The 19,487-nt window shown below is 44.2% G+C and overlaps 1 protein-coding gene across 4 annotated transcripts in view; it reads right to left on the bottom strand.

The window, feature by feature from the left end:
- LOC124712666 (synaptic functional regulator FMR1) overlaps positions 1-19,487 on the bottom strand; it is a 240,306-nt gene that overhangs the window by 124,801 nt on the left and 96,018 nt on the right. For all 4 annotated transcript variants that reach the window (XM_047242889.1, XM_047242892.1, XM_047242890.1 and 1 more), the window contains one exon: positions 15,510-15,647. In XM_047242889.1, coding sequence (XP_047098845.1) covers positions 15,510-15,647 — 138 coding nt within the window. The remainder of the gene's footprint in view (positions 1-15,509; positions 15,648-19,487) is intronic.

Here is a 19,487-nt window from a genome sequence, read left to right as displayed (position 1 = left end):
TAATGATTACAATAGCATATAAGAATAATGTCGTGTGACTAGGGCCTCCCGCTGGGTAGACCGTTCGCTGGTGCAAGTCTTTCGATAGCATTAATAACAGTCACAATTAAAATTACCTGTGTCATTAGATGGCCCATGAAAAAAAATGACTGAGAAATCTACATACGAATTTAATTATTCTTCTGGGTATGTAACTTCACTGTTGCTACTGTTCTCACCTGTTCTCACCTGTTTTTCATTCTCAGTTTACATAAGAACCTATAATCAAGTGGGTATTCAAAACATCTTTAGCAGTAAGGACTAAAGCGCACAAGTGAAGTGTGATGCTACAATAAAGCAGCTGTGTTACTACTGAATTTTAAGAGTTTTAGTGGACTGCTGTTAATGAGAAGTAAACAACAAAAAAATTTTCTTACCACTGTCAATCACTCTCGAGAAGGACTCTCCACTTTGATACGGTCAGTTAAGCGGAGAAACAAATTCTTTCTCAGTAAAGAGAACGTCTTGTAAAATGCTGTCCATTTTCATGAACTGAAGGCAGAACTGAGGTACAGCTTTCAAACATTGGAAGATATGTAGTAAGCAAAAACAATGTTCTGCAGCTGCGTGCACTTTTGCATTTACATGGTATTTTTTACTGCATCCAAAACAGTCTAGTTACGCAGTATCTCATACTTTTGCACTTATGGAGTATTTCCATCTATTTCTCTGCAGTGCCAGACAAATGGTATTGTTTTAGTTAATTTCATGTGTAGATAAAAAAAGGACTGAAAAACACCAAATCTATACTCTGTCAGCTCCGTGGTATTATTTCTTCACCGATGATAAGAATGAACCTGATGTAAACAAACACACATGCTACGATTGGTCAGAAGCCGAAGCACACGTACATTGATACTGTTACACTCTTGAAAGTATGTCTTACTTATGCATTAGTCATCTTGTTACTCAGTTACATTAAATGAAACTTTAATCAAACAATGGAAAATCCAGGAAGGAATGTAACAATATTAGAGAAGGAAAGTTGCTACTCATCATATAGCAGAGATACTGAGTCACAGATAGGCACAAGAAGAAGATTCTCACAATTATAGCTTCCGGCCATTAAGGTCTTTGTCAATAAAACACACTCATGCGCACACACGCAACTCGCACACACGACTGCAGCCTCAGGCAATTGAAACCACACTGCGAGCAGCAGCAACAGTGCATGATGGGAGCAGTGACTGGGTGGGGGTAGGAGATGGCAGGGGTGGGGAGGAGGAGGGATAGTATGGTGGGGGTGGTGGACAGTGCAGTGCTGCAGTTTACACAGAGGGCAGGTGAGAGGAGGGGGGTAGGGGGAGTAGCGGAAAAGGAGAGAAATAAAAAGACTTGGTGTGGTGGTGAAATGACGGCTGTGTAGTGCTGGAACGGAATGAGGGAGGGGGCTGGATGGGTGAGGACAATGACTAATGAAGATTGAGACCAGGAGGGTTACGGGAACATAGGATGTATTGCAGGTTAAGTTCCCACCTGCGCGATTCAGAAAAGCTGGTGTTGGTGGGAAGGATCCCTATGGCACAGGCTGTGAAGCAGTCATTGAAATGTAGGATATCATTTTTGGCAGCGCATTCAGCAACAGGGTACTCCACTTGTTTCTTGGCCAGTTTGTCCGTGGCCATTCATGTGGACAGACAGCTTGCTGGTTGTCTTGCCTACATGGAATGCAGCACAGTGGTTGCAGCTTGGCTTGTAAATTACGACTGGTTTCACAGGTAGCCCTGCCTTTGATGTGATACGTGATGTTAGTGACCAGACTGGAGTAGGTGGTGGTAGGAGGATGTATGGGACAGGTCTTGCATCTAGGTCTATTACAGGGGTATGAGCCGTGAGGTAAGGGATTGGGAGCAGGGGTTGTGTAAGGATGGACGAGTATATTGTGTAGGTTCGGTGGACGGCAGAATACCACTGTAGGAGGGGTGGGAAGGATAGTGGGCAGGACATTTCTCATTTCAGGGCATGACAAGAGGTAATCAAAACCCTGGCGGAGAATGTAATTCAGTTGCTCCAGCCCCAGATGATACTCAGTTACGAAGGGAATGCTCCTCTGTGGCCAGACTGTGGGACTTTGGGAGGTGTTGGAAGACTGGAAAGATAAGGCACACGAGATTTGTTTTTGTACATGAATGGGAGGATAATTACAGTCAGTGAAGGCTTCAGTGAGACCCTCGGTATATTTAGAGAGGGACTGCTCATCACTGGAGATGTGACGACCACAGGTGGCTAGGCTGTATGGAAGGGACTTCTTGGTATGAAACAGGTGGCAGCTGTTTAAGTGGAGGTATTGCTGGTGGTTAGTAGGTTTGATATGGACGGAGGTACAGATGTAGCCATCTCTGAGGTGGAAGTCAACCTCTAGGAAGGTGGCTTGTTGGGTTGAGGTAGGACCAGGTGAAGCAAATGGGGGAGAAGTTGTTGAGGTTCTGGAGGAATGTGAATAAGGTGTTCTCACCCTCAATCCAGATAGCAAAGATGTCATCAATGAATCTGAACCAGGTGAGGGGTTTAGGATTCTGGGTTTTTAGGAAGGATTCCTCTAGATGGCCCACGAGTTAGCATAGGATGGTGCCATGTGGGTGCCCATAGCCATACCACGGATTTGTTTGTAGGTAATGCCTTCAAAGGAGAAGTAATTGTGGGTGAGGATATAGTTGGTCATGGAGACTAGAAAGGAGGTTGTTGGTTTGGAATCAATAGCGCATCTGGAAAGGTAGTGTTCGATAGCAGTAAGGCCATGGGCATTAGGAATGTTAGTGTACAGGGAGGTGGCATCAATAGTGACAAGCAGGGCACCGTGTGGTAAAGGGAGAGGAACTGGAGAGTCGGTCGAGGAAATGGTTGGTACCTTTTATATAGGAGAATAGGTTCCGAGTAATAGGTTGAAAGTGTTTGTCTACGGGAGGAGAGGTTCTCCCAGAGGTGACCCAGTAACTTGCCACAATGGGGCATCCTGAGTGGTTAGGTTTATGGACTTTAGGAAGCATGTAGAAGGTAGTAGTGCAGGGTCATGTTAGGGGTGAGTAGATAGAGGGACTCTGGGGAGAGGTTCCGGGATGGCACTAATGATTTTAGGTAGTGGCTGCACATCCTGCTGGATTACTGGAATGGGGTCACTGTGGCAAGGTATGTAGGTATCTGACAGCTGGCGGAGTTCTTCCACTAAGTAATCCTTGTGGTTCAAACAACAGTGGTGGAGCCTTTGTCCGCACGTAGGATTATAAGGTCAGGATCAGTTTTTAGATGGTAGTCTGCAGTTCTTTCTGTGGATGTAAGGTTAGTTTGAATGTTGAAGGATTTGGGGAATGATGGTGAGGCAAGGTTCGAGGTTAAGAAATTCTGGAAAGTTAACAGGGGGTGGTTATGGGGGCAGTGGGGGAGGATGATCACAGTTGGATGGAGGAGTGAACTGTGTTAGGCAAAGTTCAATCTTGGTCTTCGGTTGAGTCTGATTGGTGGCGAAAAAGTGTGTCCACTGTAGCGACCTGGAGAAGGTGAGAAGTCCTGCACAATTGAATTTGGGAGTGGGGAAAAGGTGAGGCCTTTGGAAAGGACTGATATTTCTGTGGGATTAATGCTTCTGGAGGAAAGTTTCGTGACTGTGCTGCAGGTCTGTTAAGGTTCTGGATTCTGTGTGGCGGTGGGACGGAGTTTTGGAGCATGGAATAGGTGTAGTAGATCATTGAGACATGGTTTGTCAGCTAGAGGGGAAGTTTGGAGATTGTTGTAGAGTTTGTGGGCAGTGGTGATGAAACTTTAAGACATTCTAATGTATTAACAGGCATCAAGGTTTTTCTTCATCATTCTTTAGCTATGTAGCTTTTACCCAAAAAAATCAATAGAGTAACAGTCTGTACTGTTGTGCTCTGATTGTCATGCTGATAATATGCAATGTGAGAGTGGCTGAGAGTGCTTCCTGCTTCATAGTGAACACGATTAAGAAGTGCCGAGAAATAGGTTGTTGTTAATGTTTTTCAAAAATTTTTGAGGAGGGGGGGGGGGGGGGGGGGGGGGGGGGGAGGCAAAAAATTCTGGCTTTGAAATTTTCCGAGGGATTGTATTTGATACAGTTGAGATACAAATGCATATTGGATATATAGCAGAATCGGTAGCATAGTAGATTAATAATCAGGTGCAATTCATGGATTGCCGGTTCAAGTTCAAGTCCCACCTTTGGTATCTTTCTTTTCATTCAATTTGAAATACCTACATATCATAATTGTAAAATTAATCACATTTTCTTATGAATAACACATGTTGTCTTGTTTCTAATTACATATTACACGCAAATTGCCTGTTTTCATTACTTACATAAATTATTAATTATGACTATGTAATGACAGACTTAATAAAGGTTGTTTACATTAAGAAAGTATAAGAATTTAATTTTTAGTAAAAAAGTGAGAAAACCAAAGACACTTTATTTGGACTATGTTTTATACCACAGATGAAGCCTCACAAGAACCAGAGCGATATGTGTCATAGAAACATGAGAAACAATCATTATCACACCATACAAATGCCACATTTTTACATCTGTCTCCGTCCCGTTACAATATGAACCCAACAGAACTGATCTGGAGCCAAGTTAGAGGATGTCGGAGAAATAACAAGACTGTTAAGCTGCCAGATGCACTGGAACTAATGCACGCAGCATTTTCACACGCAACTGCTGCAAGCTGGTGGGATATACAATGGTGCGTCATAAAAGAAGAGGAGAAACTGCGGTGCCTGTGTGGCTTCATAGATTCTGTTGTTGACTGACTCGTCGTCTGTCTTTCTCAGATTCGGACAAGTAAGGCGCTAAGAGATTACCAGATGACTGACTGTAGTTAATACTTTCAGTGGCTTCAGTATTCAACAATACGGTGAAATCTCCACAGTATGCTTTTGCATTACACAAAGCTTGCTCAGAAAAATTCCCATGTGTTTACATTAGTATTCTAATTACAAGTAGGATTGGTGAAAAAGTCCTATGTTAGGTGAGAACGAGAGCATTTATACTTTCTGCCTGGTCACCTAAGAACGATGCGGTAGTGCTGTAGTTTCGCCAAATATTATTTCATTGTCTTTAAAAGTTAAATGACATTCGAAGAAGTACTGTTTTTCTGCTTGTCTCTTTATGTCTGAACTGCACTGCTCACATCATTGCAGATTAGTTGGACCAGCTGGCCGGCCAGTGCTGTCCAATTTAAATGTGGCACTACAGCTGTCCTGTGTGCTTAATACAGCATAAAACTTATTCTTATGATCATACTTGACTGTAATGGACACAGCTTTGCTTCTGCTGCACGTGGAACAAAATCCAATGACATTCAAGAAAACACAGAATAATATATGGTGTGATGTTTTCATCAGGTTTATTTTTATGATGAACACAATATAGTTGCAATGCAGGCAGTTTGAATTTGTGTACTACTTCAGAACGTTGAGCTTATGTTTAGTGGAGCAGCAGCAGCAGCAGCAAGTGAAAATTATGAGAAGCTTCTCAGCAAGGCACTTTTCAGACTAGAATCTAAAGAATGTGTGCTACACATCGCTGTAAAAACATCCTGGATCAGAAGCAGTAGCATCTGCAGTCACCAGCTATTGCATAGAGCATGATTCTCAGGAAATTATTGCGTATAAATTTCGCCCCAGTCGCTTAAGTGGTGCTAGTAGCGCAATTATGAGGATGCAGATCAGGTTTGCTTAAAATACATGCTGTACCAGTTGTGGGCATTAGTTACCACTGAGATTGGATGTGGTGAGTTTATGTTAGTCAAGAATGTGTAAGATGACAAAGACTCCATTATTATCACCTCACTGTGTTCGAAATAGATTATGAAAAATGGCTATGATAAGCTGGATGTTCCTTGTGTGATACTGCAGAAAGAACTGGCAGAAATTTAGCCATTGTAAACGATTTCTGGCAACGGTCAAGTGATCTACTAGCTAAGTTGCAACCACTGTGTTGCATTCTATGTGGATGTGACAACCAACAAGATATGTGTCCACACGAATGGCCACCGACCAACTGTGGCTAAAATGGAAATGCTGTGTGGCTAGGGCCTCCCATCAGGTGCAAGTCTTTCGAGTTGATGCCACTTCGGTGACTTACACATCGATGGGGATGAAATGATGATACAAACACAACACAACACAACACAACACCTAGTTCCTGAGCGGAGAAAATCTCCAACCCAGCCGGGGATCATACTTGGGCCATTAGGTATGACATTCCGTCATGTTGACCACTCAGCTACCAGGGGCGGACACTGCGGCTAAGAAACAGTTGGATCACCCCATTGCTGAGCATGCCCTCCAACACTATGTTCTGCATTTATACGACTGCTTCACAGCCTGTGCCATCTGTATGCTTCCCACCAACACCAGATTTTCAGAACTGCACAGATGGGAACTCTCCCTGCAATGTATTCTACGTTCCTGTAATCTTCCTGATCTCAACCTTCGTTAGTCTTTGTCTGTACCCTCTGGTCCCTTCCCTGTTCTCATTCCAGCACTAAACAGTCCCTGTTCTCATTCCAGCACTAAACAGTCTCTTTACCACTCTCCTTTTCCACTAACCCTCCCCTGCCTCCCATCTAACCTCCTGACTGCACCAAACTGCCCTACCCTCTTCCACCTTGTCCCTGTATGCTCCCCCCCCCCCCCCCCCCCCCCAAGCAACACCTTACTGACTCCCACCCCTAACCTGCTATCCCTCCCTGACACAGCCTCCTCCAAACGTCCACACCACTAGGTTGCATCCCCCATCATGCACGGTGTGGCCTCAGCAGGCAGAGACTGTGGCGCATGCTCACTATCTCCGACAAAGGTCTTAATGGCCAAAACACTCATTTTCTGACAATCTTTTTGTTGTGCCTATCTGCGACTCACGGTCCTCTGCTATATGATGAGTAACAGCTATCCTTCTCATAATGTTACATCCCCTTCTGCATTTTCCATCTTTGAATTTTAGCTAGACAAATGAAATTTCATTACCTACATTAATTACTTTTTGGTGTTGCGATTTTTTCCCATCAGTGTAGTCAAGAAACACTCCATCTATTTGTCATTTGTTTCCACCAAAATCAGAATGTAGAATCCATTGGATTTGGCATTGTCAGTGATTGTCTGGGACCTTATGTAACTAATGTGCACATTTTATCAAGAGCTCCTTAAAAATTTAGCACAGTTTGCTCAGATATCCCTACATCTATGATTTCAGTGATGCCTCCAGCACCCAATACAAAAGTTTCAAAAATTCTATATTTGTCCTGTAATAAAATACACTTTGGAATTAGAACAGAATGGAATTTTTTGCTACAGGTCATGATAAATCACCTTGTGATGGGATTGGAGATACAACAAAGCAATTAGTAGACACAGCAAGCTCACAATGACTAACTAATAAGCAGATTCTTACACATGTAGCTCTGTTTCACTTTTGCACCAAGCATTAATGGCATTAAATTTGATTTCATCAGCAAATAAGAAATTGAACAAAAGAAAGCTTTACGAGAAGAGTGGTTTAAACATTGGCATACCCTAGCAGGAACTGGAGAAAACTGATGAAACACTAATTCAAACCAGTGGAGCTTCAGATGATGCACCATCTTTTCTGGACAAAATTAGTGGCAGATTGAAAGAGAGATATTTATAGTGGACCTCCAGCCAGGACAATATGCTGCATGCAATTATGAAAAAGACTAATTGGCTGGAAATATCTGATACTTCCACTGAGCAGAAGGATGCTTTAATCACATAAACCACAAACCAAGTGAGTGTGTTGCAGCTGTTACACAACGATTTAACTACCATAATCTCCAGTGCCTTGGTATCACACAGTTGAACATCAAGCTTATAACCTGTATGACTCTGTACTACCTTTAGCAGAAAAACAGGCTGAAATACATCATGATGACTTTCGACAAGAGACACCCCTTTTTTTACGTTTTCATTTCTTCTGACTCAATCTCACTTCCTAGCAATCAGGATTTATAATACTGCCATCCCCAGAGTGTACTAAACAATCTTCTAAGATAATAAAATGTCAGATTTGAGTACCGATGGAATACGGGCATATTTTTAATGCAACTCCACCCTGTCATTGCTTTTTAAGCTCTTATGTGCTCATATTGCAAAACCATAACTAGTTTTTTAGGTGGTCTAGAACAGGGTCCTTAAAATGAAAATGGTGTAAGAGTTCACAGGAAACTTTTTGTAAAAGTGGGCTAAAAATACCAATTTTTGGCCATGCACAAAAATGGTCAACTTTGCACTTAATCTGTAAACTACTGGAAAGCAGGAGCAGCCTGAAATTTTATATTCAAAGACCTCGTATTAACAAGTTGTTGTGTGAAAAGTTTCAGGTTTATCCCACAATCACTTCTGGGGATATGAAAACCTAAACTTCACTTTTTATCATTGTAAGGAAATTTATTTTACATTGGAAATACATAAAATCTAAGGGAATTTTGAACTACTCCCAATTTGTTGTTTAGGGGAAATATAAAGCAGTTCAGCTTGAGAGAGTTTACTGGTCATTCGTGATCACCTCCGGCAGCAACCTCACCTATTTCTGAGAGTTTGTTGTTGATCCTGGGTGTGACAGTTTATGCTGTTTGGTTATAAATGCACCATACTTGTTATAAGGAGCAGTCAAATGTAATTGAGACAGATGGAAGGCAAGCAAGTAAACTGCTGATTATTTCAAAGGTAATCACCATAACTGTTAATACACTTAGTTTGAGATAAGGTGGTCAGTGCCTTCACGGCAAAATGTTTGCAGCTGCCTACATAACCATGATTGTACCCAGGTGTCTAAATAAATGGCCACAAGTGCCTTCCCTCAGAATTGCATAGGGAGAGAGCAGGACTGTGTGGAGGGAGTGTATGAGCTCCCCAGAGAAATGTCTGAAGTGTAGTCAAACCAACCTTGCAAACATGCCTCATCCAAGTCCTCATAATCGGAATGAGTACACACAGTTTATTGCTCACTACATTTTCCCTGTTCACACAAGGAAACTTCAGCATCACGTTTTAATTTATAACTTTCTTACTACTAACTATTTGCAGTACCCTTTGCAGACAGTATCTATATGTATCTCTGAATGTACCTGCAAAACAATCAATGTAAGAGAAATAGTCCATGAGATGACATCAAACATCGACATGTACGAATATACTGTTTTTGTTTAAAATGGCGTGCAAAATTACACAGACTATATTCATCCAGTGTTTTATTATGAAAGCATTTAGTGACTTCTAATAAAGTTTAAACATAATTTCCCATCTTTTCTGAGCTACTGTTCACTCTCATGCTTAACGTCAAATATTTAACACATTAACCCATTTGTGAAGTAATCAGATGCTTGAAGTTGTTGTTGTTGTTGTTGTTTTTTTCACACATGTGAGTTTCATTCTATAAAAAAATTGGGGGCTTGCTTTTTATATATATATATATATATATAAAAACAAAGATGAGGTGACTTACCGAACAAAAGCGCTGGCAGGTCGATAGACACACAAACAAACACAAACACACACACAAAATTCAAGCCCTCGCAACAAACTGCCGCCCCACCAGGAAAGAGGGAAGGAGAGGGGAGGACGAAAGGAAGTGGGTTTCAAGGGAGAGGGCAAGGAGTCACTCCAATCCCGGGAGCGGAAAGACCCACCCTAGGGGGAAAAAAGGACAGGCATACACCCGCACACATCCATCCACACATACAGACACAAGCAGACATATTTAAAGACAAAGAGTTTGGGCAGAGATGTCAGTCGAGGCAGAAGTGTAGAGGCAAAGAAGTTGTTGAAAGACAGGTGAGGTATGAGTGGCGGCAACTTGAAATTAGCGGAGATTGAGGCCTGGCGGATGACGAGAAGAGAGGATATACTGAAGGGCAAGTTCCCATCTCCGGAGTTCGGATAGGTTGGTGTTGGTGGGAAGTATCCAGATAACCCGGACGGTGTAACACTGTGCCAAGATGTGCTGGCTGTGCACCAAGGCATGTTTAGCCACAGGGTGATCCTCATTACCAACAAACACTGTCTGCCTGTGTCCATTCATGCGAATGGACAGTTTGTTGCTGGTCATTCCCACATAGAATGCCTCACAGTGTAGGCAGGTCAGTTGGTAAATCACGTGGGTGCTTTCACACGTGGCTCTGCCTCTGATCATGTACACCTTCCGGGTTACAGGACTGGAGTAGGTGGTGGTGGGAGGGTGGATGGGACAGGTTTTGCATCGGGGGCGGTTACAAGGATAGGAGCCAGAGGGTAGGGAAGGTGGTTTGGGGATTTCATGGGGATGAACTAACAGGTTACGAAGGTTAGGTGGGCGGCGGAAAGACACTCTTGGCGGAGTGGGGAGGATTTCATGAAGGATGGATCTCATTTCAGGGCAGGATTTGAGGAAGTCGTATCCCTGCTGGAGAGCCACATTCAGAGTCTGGTCCAGTCCCGGAAAGTATCCTGTCACAAGCGGGGCACTTTTGTGGTTCTTCTGTGGGGGATTCTGGGTTTGAGGGGACGAGGAAGTGGCTCTGGTTATTTGCTTCTGTACCAGGTCGGGAGGGTAGTTGCGGGATGCGAAAGCTGTTTTCAGGTTGTTGGTGTACTGATTCAGGGATTCCGGACTGGAGCAGATTCGTTTGCCACGAAGACCTAGGCTGTAGGGAAGGGACCGTTTGATGTGGAATGGGTGGCAGCTGTCATAATGGAGGTACTGTTGCTTGTTGGTGGGTTTGATGTGGATGGATGTGTGAAGTTGGCCATTGGACAGGTGGAGGTCAACGTCAAGGAAAGTGGCATGGGATTTGGAGTAGGACCAGGTGAAACTGATGGAACCAAAGGAGTTGAGGTTGGAGAGGAAATTCTGGAGTTCTTCTTCACTGTGAGTCCAGATCATGAAGATGTCATCAATAAATCTGTACCAAACTTTGGGTTGGCAGACTTGGGTAACCAAGAAGGCTTCCTCTAAGCGACCCATGAAAAGGTTGGCGTACGAGGGGGCCATCCTGGTGCCCATGGCTGTTCCCTTTAACTGTTGGTATGTCTGGCCCTCAAAAGTGAAGAAGTTGTGGGTCAGGATGAAGCTGGCTAAGGTGATGAGGAAAGAGGTTTTAGGTAGGGTGGCAGGTGATCGGCGTGAAAGGAAATGCTCCATCGCAGCGAGGCCCTGGACGTGCGGAATATTTGTGTATAAGGACGTGGCATCAATGGTTACAAGGATGGTTTCCGGGGGTAACAGATTGGGTAAGGATTCCAGGCGTTCAAGGAAGTGGTTAGTGTCCTTGATGAAGGATGGGAGACTGCATGTAATGGGTTGAAGGTGTTGATCTACGTAGGCAGAGATACGTTCTGTGGGGGCTTGGTAACCAGCTACAATGGGGCGGCCGGGATGATTGGGTTTGTGGATTTTAGGAAGAAGGTAGAAGGTAGGGGTGCGGGGTGTCGGTGGGGTCAGGAGGTTGATGGAGTCAGGTGAAAGGTTTTGCAGGGGGCCTAAGGTTCTGAGGATTCCTTGAAGCTCCGCCTGGACATCGGGAATGGGGTTACCTTGGCAAACTTTGTATGTGGTGTTGTCTGAAAGCTGACGCAGTCCCTCAGCCACGTACTCCCGACGATCAAGTACCACGGTCGTGGAACCCTTGTCCGCCGGAAGAATGACGATGGATCGGTCAGCCTTCAGATCACGGATAGCCTGGGCTTCAGCAGTGGTGATGTTGGGTGTAGGATTAAGGTTTTTTAAGAAGGATTGAGATGCAAGGCTGGAAGTCAGAAATTCCTGGAAGGTTTGGAGAGGGTGATTTTGAGGAAGAGGAGGTGGGTCCCGCTGTGACGGAGGACGGAACTGTTCCAGGCAGGGTTCAATTTGGATGGTGTCTTGAGGAGTCGGATCATTAGGAGTAGGATTAGGATCATTTTTCTTCGTGGCAAAGTGATACTTCCAGCAGAGAGTACGAGTGTAGGACAGTAAATCTTTGACGAGGGCTGTTTGGTTGAATCTGGGAGTGGGGCTGAAGGTGAGGCCTTTGGATAGGACAGAGGTTTCGGATTGGGAGAGAGGTTTGGAGGAAAGGTTAACTACTAAATTAGGGTGTTGTGGTTCCAGATTGTGTTGATCGGAATTTTGAGGTTTTGGAGGGAGTGGAGCTGGAAGTGGGAGATTGAGTAGATGGGAGAGACTGGGTTTGTGTGCAATGAGAGGAGGTCGAGGTTTGCTGGAAAGGTTGTGAAGGGTGAGTGAGTTGCCTTTCCGGAGGTGGGAAACCAGGAGATTGGATAGTTTTTTGAGGTGGAGGGTGGCATGCTGTTCTAATTTACGGTTGGCCTGTAGGAGGATGCTCTGAACAGCCGGTGTGGATGTGGGAGAGGAAAGATTAAGGACTTTTATTAAGGATAGGAGTTGACCGGCTGTTCAGAGCATCCTCCTACAGGCCAACCGTAAATTAGAACAGCATGCCACCCTCCACCTCAAAAAACTATCCAATCTCCTGGTTTCCCACCTCCGGAAAGGCAACTCACTCACCCTTCACAACCTTTCCAGCAAACCTCGACCTCCTCTCATTGCACACAAACCCAGTCTCTCCCATCTACTCAATCTCCCACTTCCAGCTCCACTCCCTCCAAAACCTCAAAATTCCGATCAACACAATCTGGAACCACAACACCCTAATTTAGTAGTTAACCTTTCCTCCAAACCTCTCTCCCAATCCGAAACCTCTGTCCTATCCAAAGGCCTCACCTTCAGCCCCACTCCCAGATTCAACCAAACAGCCCTCGTCAAAGATTTACTGTCCTACACTCGTACTCTCTGCTGGAAGTATCACTTTGCCACGAAGAAAAATGATCCTAATCCTACTCCTAATGATCCGACTCCTCAAGACACCATCCAAATTGAACCCTGCCTGGAACAGTTCCGTCCTCCGTCACAGCGGGACCCACCTCCTCTTCCTCAAAATCACCCTCTCCAAACCTTCCAGGAATTTCTGACTTCCAGCCTTGCATCTCAATCCTTCTTAAAAAACCTTAATCCTACACCCAACATCACCACTGCTGAAGCCCAGGCTATCCGTGATCTGAAGGCTGACCGATCCATCGTCATTCTTCCGGCGGACAAGGGTTCCACGACCGTGGTACTTGATCGTCGGGAGTACGTGGCTGAGGGACTGCGTCAGCTTTCAGACAACACCACATACAAAGTTTGCCAAGGTAACCCCATTCCCGATGTCCAGGCGGAGCTTCAAGGAATCCTCAGAACCTTAGGCCCCCTGCAAAACCTTTCACCTGACTCCATCAACCTCCTGACCCCACCGACACCCCGCACCCCTACCTTCTACCTTCTTCCTAAAATCCACAAACCCAATCATCCCGGCCGCCCCATTGTAGCTGGTTACCAAGCCCCCACAGAACGTATCTCTGCCTACGTAGATCAACACCTTCAACCCATTACATGCAGTCTCCCATCCTTCATCAAGGACACTAACCACTTCCTTGAACGCCTGGAATCCTTACCCAATCTGTTACCCCCGGAAACCATCCTTGTAACCATTGATGCCACGTCCTTATACACAAATATTCCGCACGTCCAGGGCCTCGCTGCGATGGAGCATTTCCTTTCACGCCGATCACCTGCCACCCTACCTAAAACCTCTTTCCTCATCACCTTAGCCAGCTTCATCCTGACCCACAACTTCTTCACTTTTGAGGGCCAGACATACCAACAGTTAAAGGGAACAGCCATGGGCACCAGGATGGCCCCCTCGTACGCCAACCTTTTCATGGGTCGCTTAGAGGAAGCCTTCTTGGTTACCCAAGTCTGCCAACCCAAAGTTTGGTACAGATTTATTGATGACATCTTCATGATCTGGACTCACAGTGAAGAAGAACTCCAGAATTTCCTCTCCAACCTCAACTCCTTTGGTTCCATCAGTTTCACCTGGTCCTACTCCAAATCCCATGCCACTTTCCTTGACGTTGACCTCCACCTGTCCAATGGCCAACTTCACACATCCATCCACATCAAACCCACCAACAAGCAACAGTACCTCCATTATGACAGCTGCCACCCATTCCACATCAAACGGTCCCTTCCCTACAGCCTAGGTCTTCGTGGCAAACGAATCTGCTCCAGTCCGGAATCCCTGAATCAGTACACCAACAACCTGAAAACAGCTTTCGCATCCCGCAACTACCCTCCCGACCTGGTACAGAAGCAAATAACCAGAGCCACTTCCTCGTCCCCTCAAACCCAGAATCCCCCACAGAAGAACCACAAAAGTGCCCCGCTTGTGACAGGATACTTTCCGGGACTGGACCAGACTCTGAATGTGGCTCTCCAGCAGGGATACGACTTCCTCAAATCCTGCCCTGAAATGAGATCCATCCTTCATGAAATCCTCCCCACTCCGCCAAGAGTGTCTTTCCGCCGCCCACCTAACCTTCGTAACCTGTTAGTTCATCCCCATGAAATCCCCAAACCACCTTCCCTACCCTCTGGCTCCTATCCTTGTAACCGCCCCCGATGCAAAACCTGTCCCATCCACCCTCCCACCACCACCTACTCCAGTCCTGTAACCCGGAAGGTGTACATGATCAGAGGCAGAGCCACGTGTGAAAGCACCCACGTGATTTACCAACTGACCTGCCTACACTGTGAGGCATTCTATGTGGGAATGACCAGCAACAAACTGTCCATTCGCATGAATGGACACAGGCAGACAGTGTTTGTTGGTAATGAGGATCACCCTGTGGCTAAACATGCCTTGGTGCACAGCCAGCACATCTTGGCACAGTGTTACACCGTCCGGGTTATCTGGATACTTCCCACCAACACCAACCTATCCGAACTCCGGAGATGGGAACTTGCCCTTCAGTATATCCTCTCTTCTCGTCATCCGCCAGGCCTCAATCTCCGCTAATTTCAAGTTGCCGCCACTCATACCTCACCTGTCTTTCAACAACTTCTTTGCCTCTACACTTCTGCCTCGACTGACATCTCTGCCCAAACTCTTTGTCTTTAAATATGTCTGCTTGTGTCTGTATGTGTGGATGGATGTGTGCGGGTGTATGCCTGTCCTTTTTTCCCCCTAGGGTGGGTCTTTCCGCTCCCGGGATTGGAGTGACTCCTTGCCCTCTCCCTTGAAACCCACTTCCTTTCGTCTTCCCCTCTCCTTCCCTCTTTCCTGGTGGGGCGGCAGTTTGTTGCGAGGGCTTGAATTTTGTGTGTGTGTTTGTGTGTCTATCGACCTGCCAGCGCTTTTGTTCGGTAAGTCACCTCATCTTTGTTTTTATATATAATTTTTCCCACGATGAATTATAGAACTCTAAAGCCTGATCTATCTTTTCATTTATTTGTTGTGAATGATCAAAGATTTAAAGAATACATTTTGATATAATCAAGTTAGGCATTCAATGTTAAAAAGTTCACTTTTCTTGTGGCATGTTATGACTTGTGTTTAAATGGTTAAAAACAAACTTACCACACCACTTTTGTCCACAATTTCCTGAATGATCCTGCCATTCTTTCCAATGACTTTCCCCACCAACACTCGAGGAACTTGAATAGATTCTTCACTGTACTCCAACATGCTTCGAGCCTTTTTTACCGATTCAGCGGTCTGAAAACAAAATGTTCAAAAATTTATTTTTTACTTTATGACATTGAGACAAAATGATTAGTATGCAATGAAGTTTCACAGTATTATTTTACATTGCTTTGTTCTCGCATAAAGCACACTACTTATTTTTTTCTTATGACAATGGAGCATGTAATTAAAATCTCTTGACTAATTGGTCTCTCAACCTCCAATGTTCTCTTTAGTACAGGTTTTATTCCACACCTTTATTGTAAATTTTCCATTTAAGCTACTTGTAAATGTATCTCAATATAAATACTACAAGATGAATCCTCAGAATAAGCACTCAGATTTGTGACAATGTTTTTATGTATGGTTGAATAGCTCTTTGGAAACACTTCCCACAGAGAGAGACCAATTTCATGTAGTCTCATTTTTGCAAGTACTTTACAATTATTCCCTGCAAAGATAGTCAAATATTTTTATCACATGGGAACATTTACAGAAAACCATTTTGCTTTTAAAAATGTGTCAACTCAAAGGATCTTTCCACATTTGTAAATGACATCTTGCACATTCCTAAACAACTATTTGTCAGTGATCTGACTAAAGCCTATGATTGTGTTGATCAAAATGTTTTATTGAAGAAAGCTCGGCACTATGTCAGTTGCTCAATATGTAACCTACAGAAATCTAACTTCAAAGAGGAAGTAATTTTGTAAACAATGGACTGCAGATGGGTATATTTGTTATGTAAGTGATTATTTCCTCAGGTTTCTTCCCCAAGTCCATTTTTAATTCAGAATCAAGCTAACAGCCTGCCTATAGCAGTAATCAGTGAGCATAAATGAGCAATATTTGTTGATGACATTTGCACTTTTGACTGGTAGGGATGATATTCAAGAATGCATTTGATACTTTTCGAAATTCTCAAGGGGTTTACTGTCAGTTCCCTTTCTGTGAACTTCAACAAGTCTAACCCAATTCAGTTTCACTATAGCTATCGTGATGTACTGTTAATTAGCAATTACAGAGTAACTGCAGACTAAACTAAAAATCCTTTCAAAACACCAATGGACATTTTGAAACACACAAACGTAGGCTCCGTGGCCATTGTCACAGTCAAAAAAATTTTTCTGGGTTTGTGACTACATTGTCAATACGTGAAACTACCGACGTTTTGGTCACTTCTGCAAATGACCTCCTTCAGGTTGTTTTTGTTTACTGCTGAATGAGAAAACTTTTTCCTTATATACCTGCAAGGTGACTGCTATCTAATTCTGATAGGCTGTTAATGATGAAGGGGAGGGATGTTAGAAGTTCTTTATTCGTGTTCTTATTATTTATTTCCATTGGTGGAAACCCGACGTTCTGATTGGTGTTTGCATTACTACTTATGATCGGTAGAAATTGGCAAATGGAAAACCAGGCAGCAGTTATGATGTGGGGTGGTTTTCCTGCTTTCTAGCACTGGTTGAGGTGCACCAGTACTCTATGTACCTGCAACCCCTGCGGTCTTCTGCACATTTTTGTGTATTGCTTCATGTGAGCTGTAGTCCCGCAATTCTGTTACTGCTGGCAGCCAAGACGTCTGACGTCTGTACCCATCTTCTCTGTTCACGTTGGCAGGTTGCTTGGCTATTTCTATTGCCTCTCTAATCTTCCTCCTGAAAATAAGAGGCTGTTTCTCCAGTATGCGAACTTCATCAAAATCAATCTGTTTACCATACTCATCCTGATGTTCTGCCACCACTGACTTGGTGTGTTGTCTTACTCGGATATATCTTGGGTGTTCAGATATCTGTGTGCTGATGGGTCACCCCGTTTCACCTACATACACTAATCCACATTTGCACCTGGTTTTGTAAACTTCAGCAGCATGCAGTTTGTCAACTGCATCTTTTGTTGCGCAAAGAACATCTTTAATTCTGTTGCTGCTTCTGAAATGGGCTTGATGCCTGTTCAGTGGAGAATTTTGCCCACCCATTCAGTGACACCTTTGAACATATGGTAATAGAGAGATGTTTGGTACCTCCTCCTGCTCTCCTCTACTGCCTCCATTGTCGCCATAGTTCCATCCCATAACCATTGGCACCAAAAATGGACTTTACATTTTCTAGTCCACCCTTTGGATGTTCTTCATTGCTGATCCTGTGAGCCCTCTTTGTTAAAGTTTGCACGTCTAATTTCTTCTGCATATTGTGGTGAGAAGACGTATGTATAGCAGGCATCAAGCCAATTTTCCAAAACAGCAACAGAATAAAAGATGTTCTTCACACAACAAAAGATTTAGTTTACAAACTACATGCTGCTGGAGTTTTACAAAATTAGGTGCAAATGTGGATTAGTGTATGTAGGTGAGACGGGGTAACTTATCACCACACAGATACCTGAACACTACAGATATATCTGACTATGCCGGCCGGTGTGGCCGTGCGGTTAAAGGCGCTTCAGTCTGGAACCGCGTGACCGCTACGGTCGCAGGTTCGAATCCTGCCACGGGCATGGATGTGTGTGATGTCCTTAGGTTAGTTAGGTTTAATTAGTTCTAAGTTCTAGGCGACTGATGACCTCAGAAGTTCGAGTCGCATAGTGCTCAGAGCCATTTGAACCATATCTGACTACGACAACATACCAAGTCAGTGGTGGCAGGACACCAGGATGAGTGCATCAAACACATCTGTTTAGTTGAAGCTCAGGTACTGGCACAACAGCCTCTTACTTGCAGGAGAAAAATTAGAGTGCCAATAGAAATAGGAAAGTTATCCACTAACATGAAGAGAGAATACGGGTACAGACTTCCAACATCTTGGCTGCCAGCAATAACAGCTTTACTAGACAACAGCTCACATGAAGCAACACACAGAGGCACATGGGAGACTGCAGCGACCACAGGTATATAAGAGTGCTGGCGCACCTCAGCCGGCACTAGAGAGCATTGCCACGTCACAACTGCTGCTGCATTCGCCAATTTCCACTAATCACAAGCAGTAATACAAACACCAATCAAAATGTCAGGTTTCCACCAATGAAAAGAAATAATAATAACACCAATAAGGAACTTCTAACATCCCTTCCAGTCGTCCGTAACAGCCTACCAAAATTAGATAACAGCCATGTCTGCAGGTATATAAGGAAAAAAGTTCTCTCATTCAGCAATAAAGAAAAACACCCTGAAGGAGGTCACCTGCAACAGTGACAAACGTCGGTAGTTTTACATTTTGACAATGCAGTCTCAAATCCAGAAAAAATTTACTGACTTCGAAACGTGTTTTCACTACAGTTTTTGGAAAGAAATTACGATGAATTGTTCCAATGTGACAGGAGCAATTGCAAAATAGTAGGGGTTTATTAACGACTGGGAATTCAAAAGGACCACCTCATGGACTCTGTGTGCCTGATGACCTCATTCAACATGCTGAAGGTGTTCTGGCTATCACAGAGAACACAGGGTGCAATCAACTGCAGATTATGGCACAGTGTAATGAACAATTCAAATCATCTGCACTCCAACGTCATACTTCGTCCATTCACATCACTGGCAGAGAAGAGCAGCCCCACTGGCGCAGTTTCAATGGCGCTCACAAGCTGCAGCAATGTCCCCATGACGGATTTGTGATCCCTTCCTCAGCCAAGTAGAAGGCTTGGACCAGTGACATCGATGATTCTGCAACAAGCTAAGCTGTGACTTCCTGGACTCTCACCATTAGGTTATGAACTGTAGGGTCCCCCTAAATGTGTCAGGAGGTTCACACAAATCTCTTCTAGCTTAATTGACTCCTCACCCAATCCAGGCAATGAGAGCTGCAAAATGTCCCAAAGTATTAGTGACAGATCAAAAGAAAGTGTCCCACACATGAAACCATTAAAATCTCATTGTGC

This window comes from Schistocerca piceifrons, chromosome 1 (genome assembly GCF_021461385.2).
Source record: "Schistocerca piceifrons isolate TAMUIC-IGC-003096 chromosome 1, iqSchPice1.1, whole genome shotgun sequence".
Taxonomy (NCBI): domain Eukaryota; kingdom Metazoa; phylum Arthropoda; class Insecta; order Orthoptera; family Acrididae; genus Schistocerca; species Schistocerca piceifrons.
This window is presented reverse-complemented; position numbering and strand designations above follow the sequence as displayed.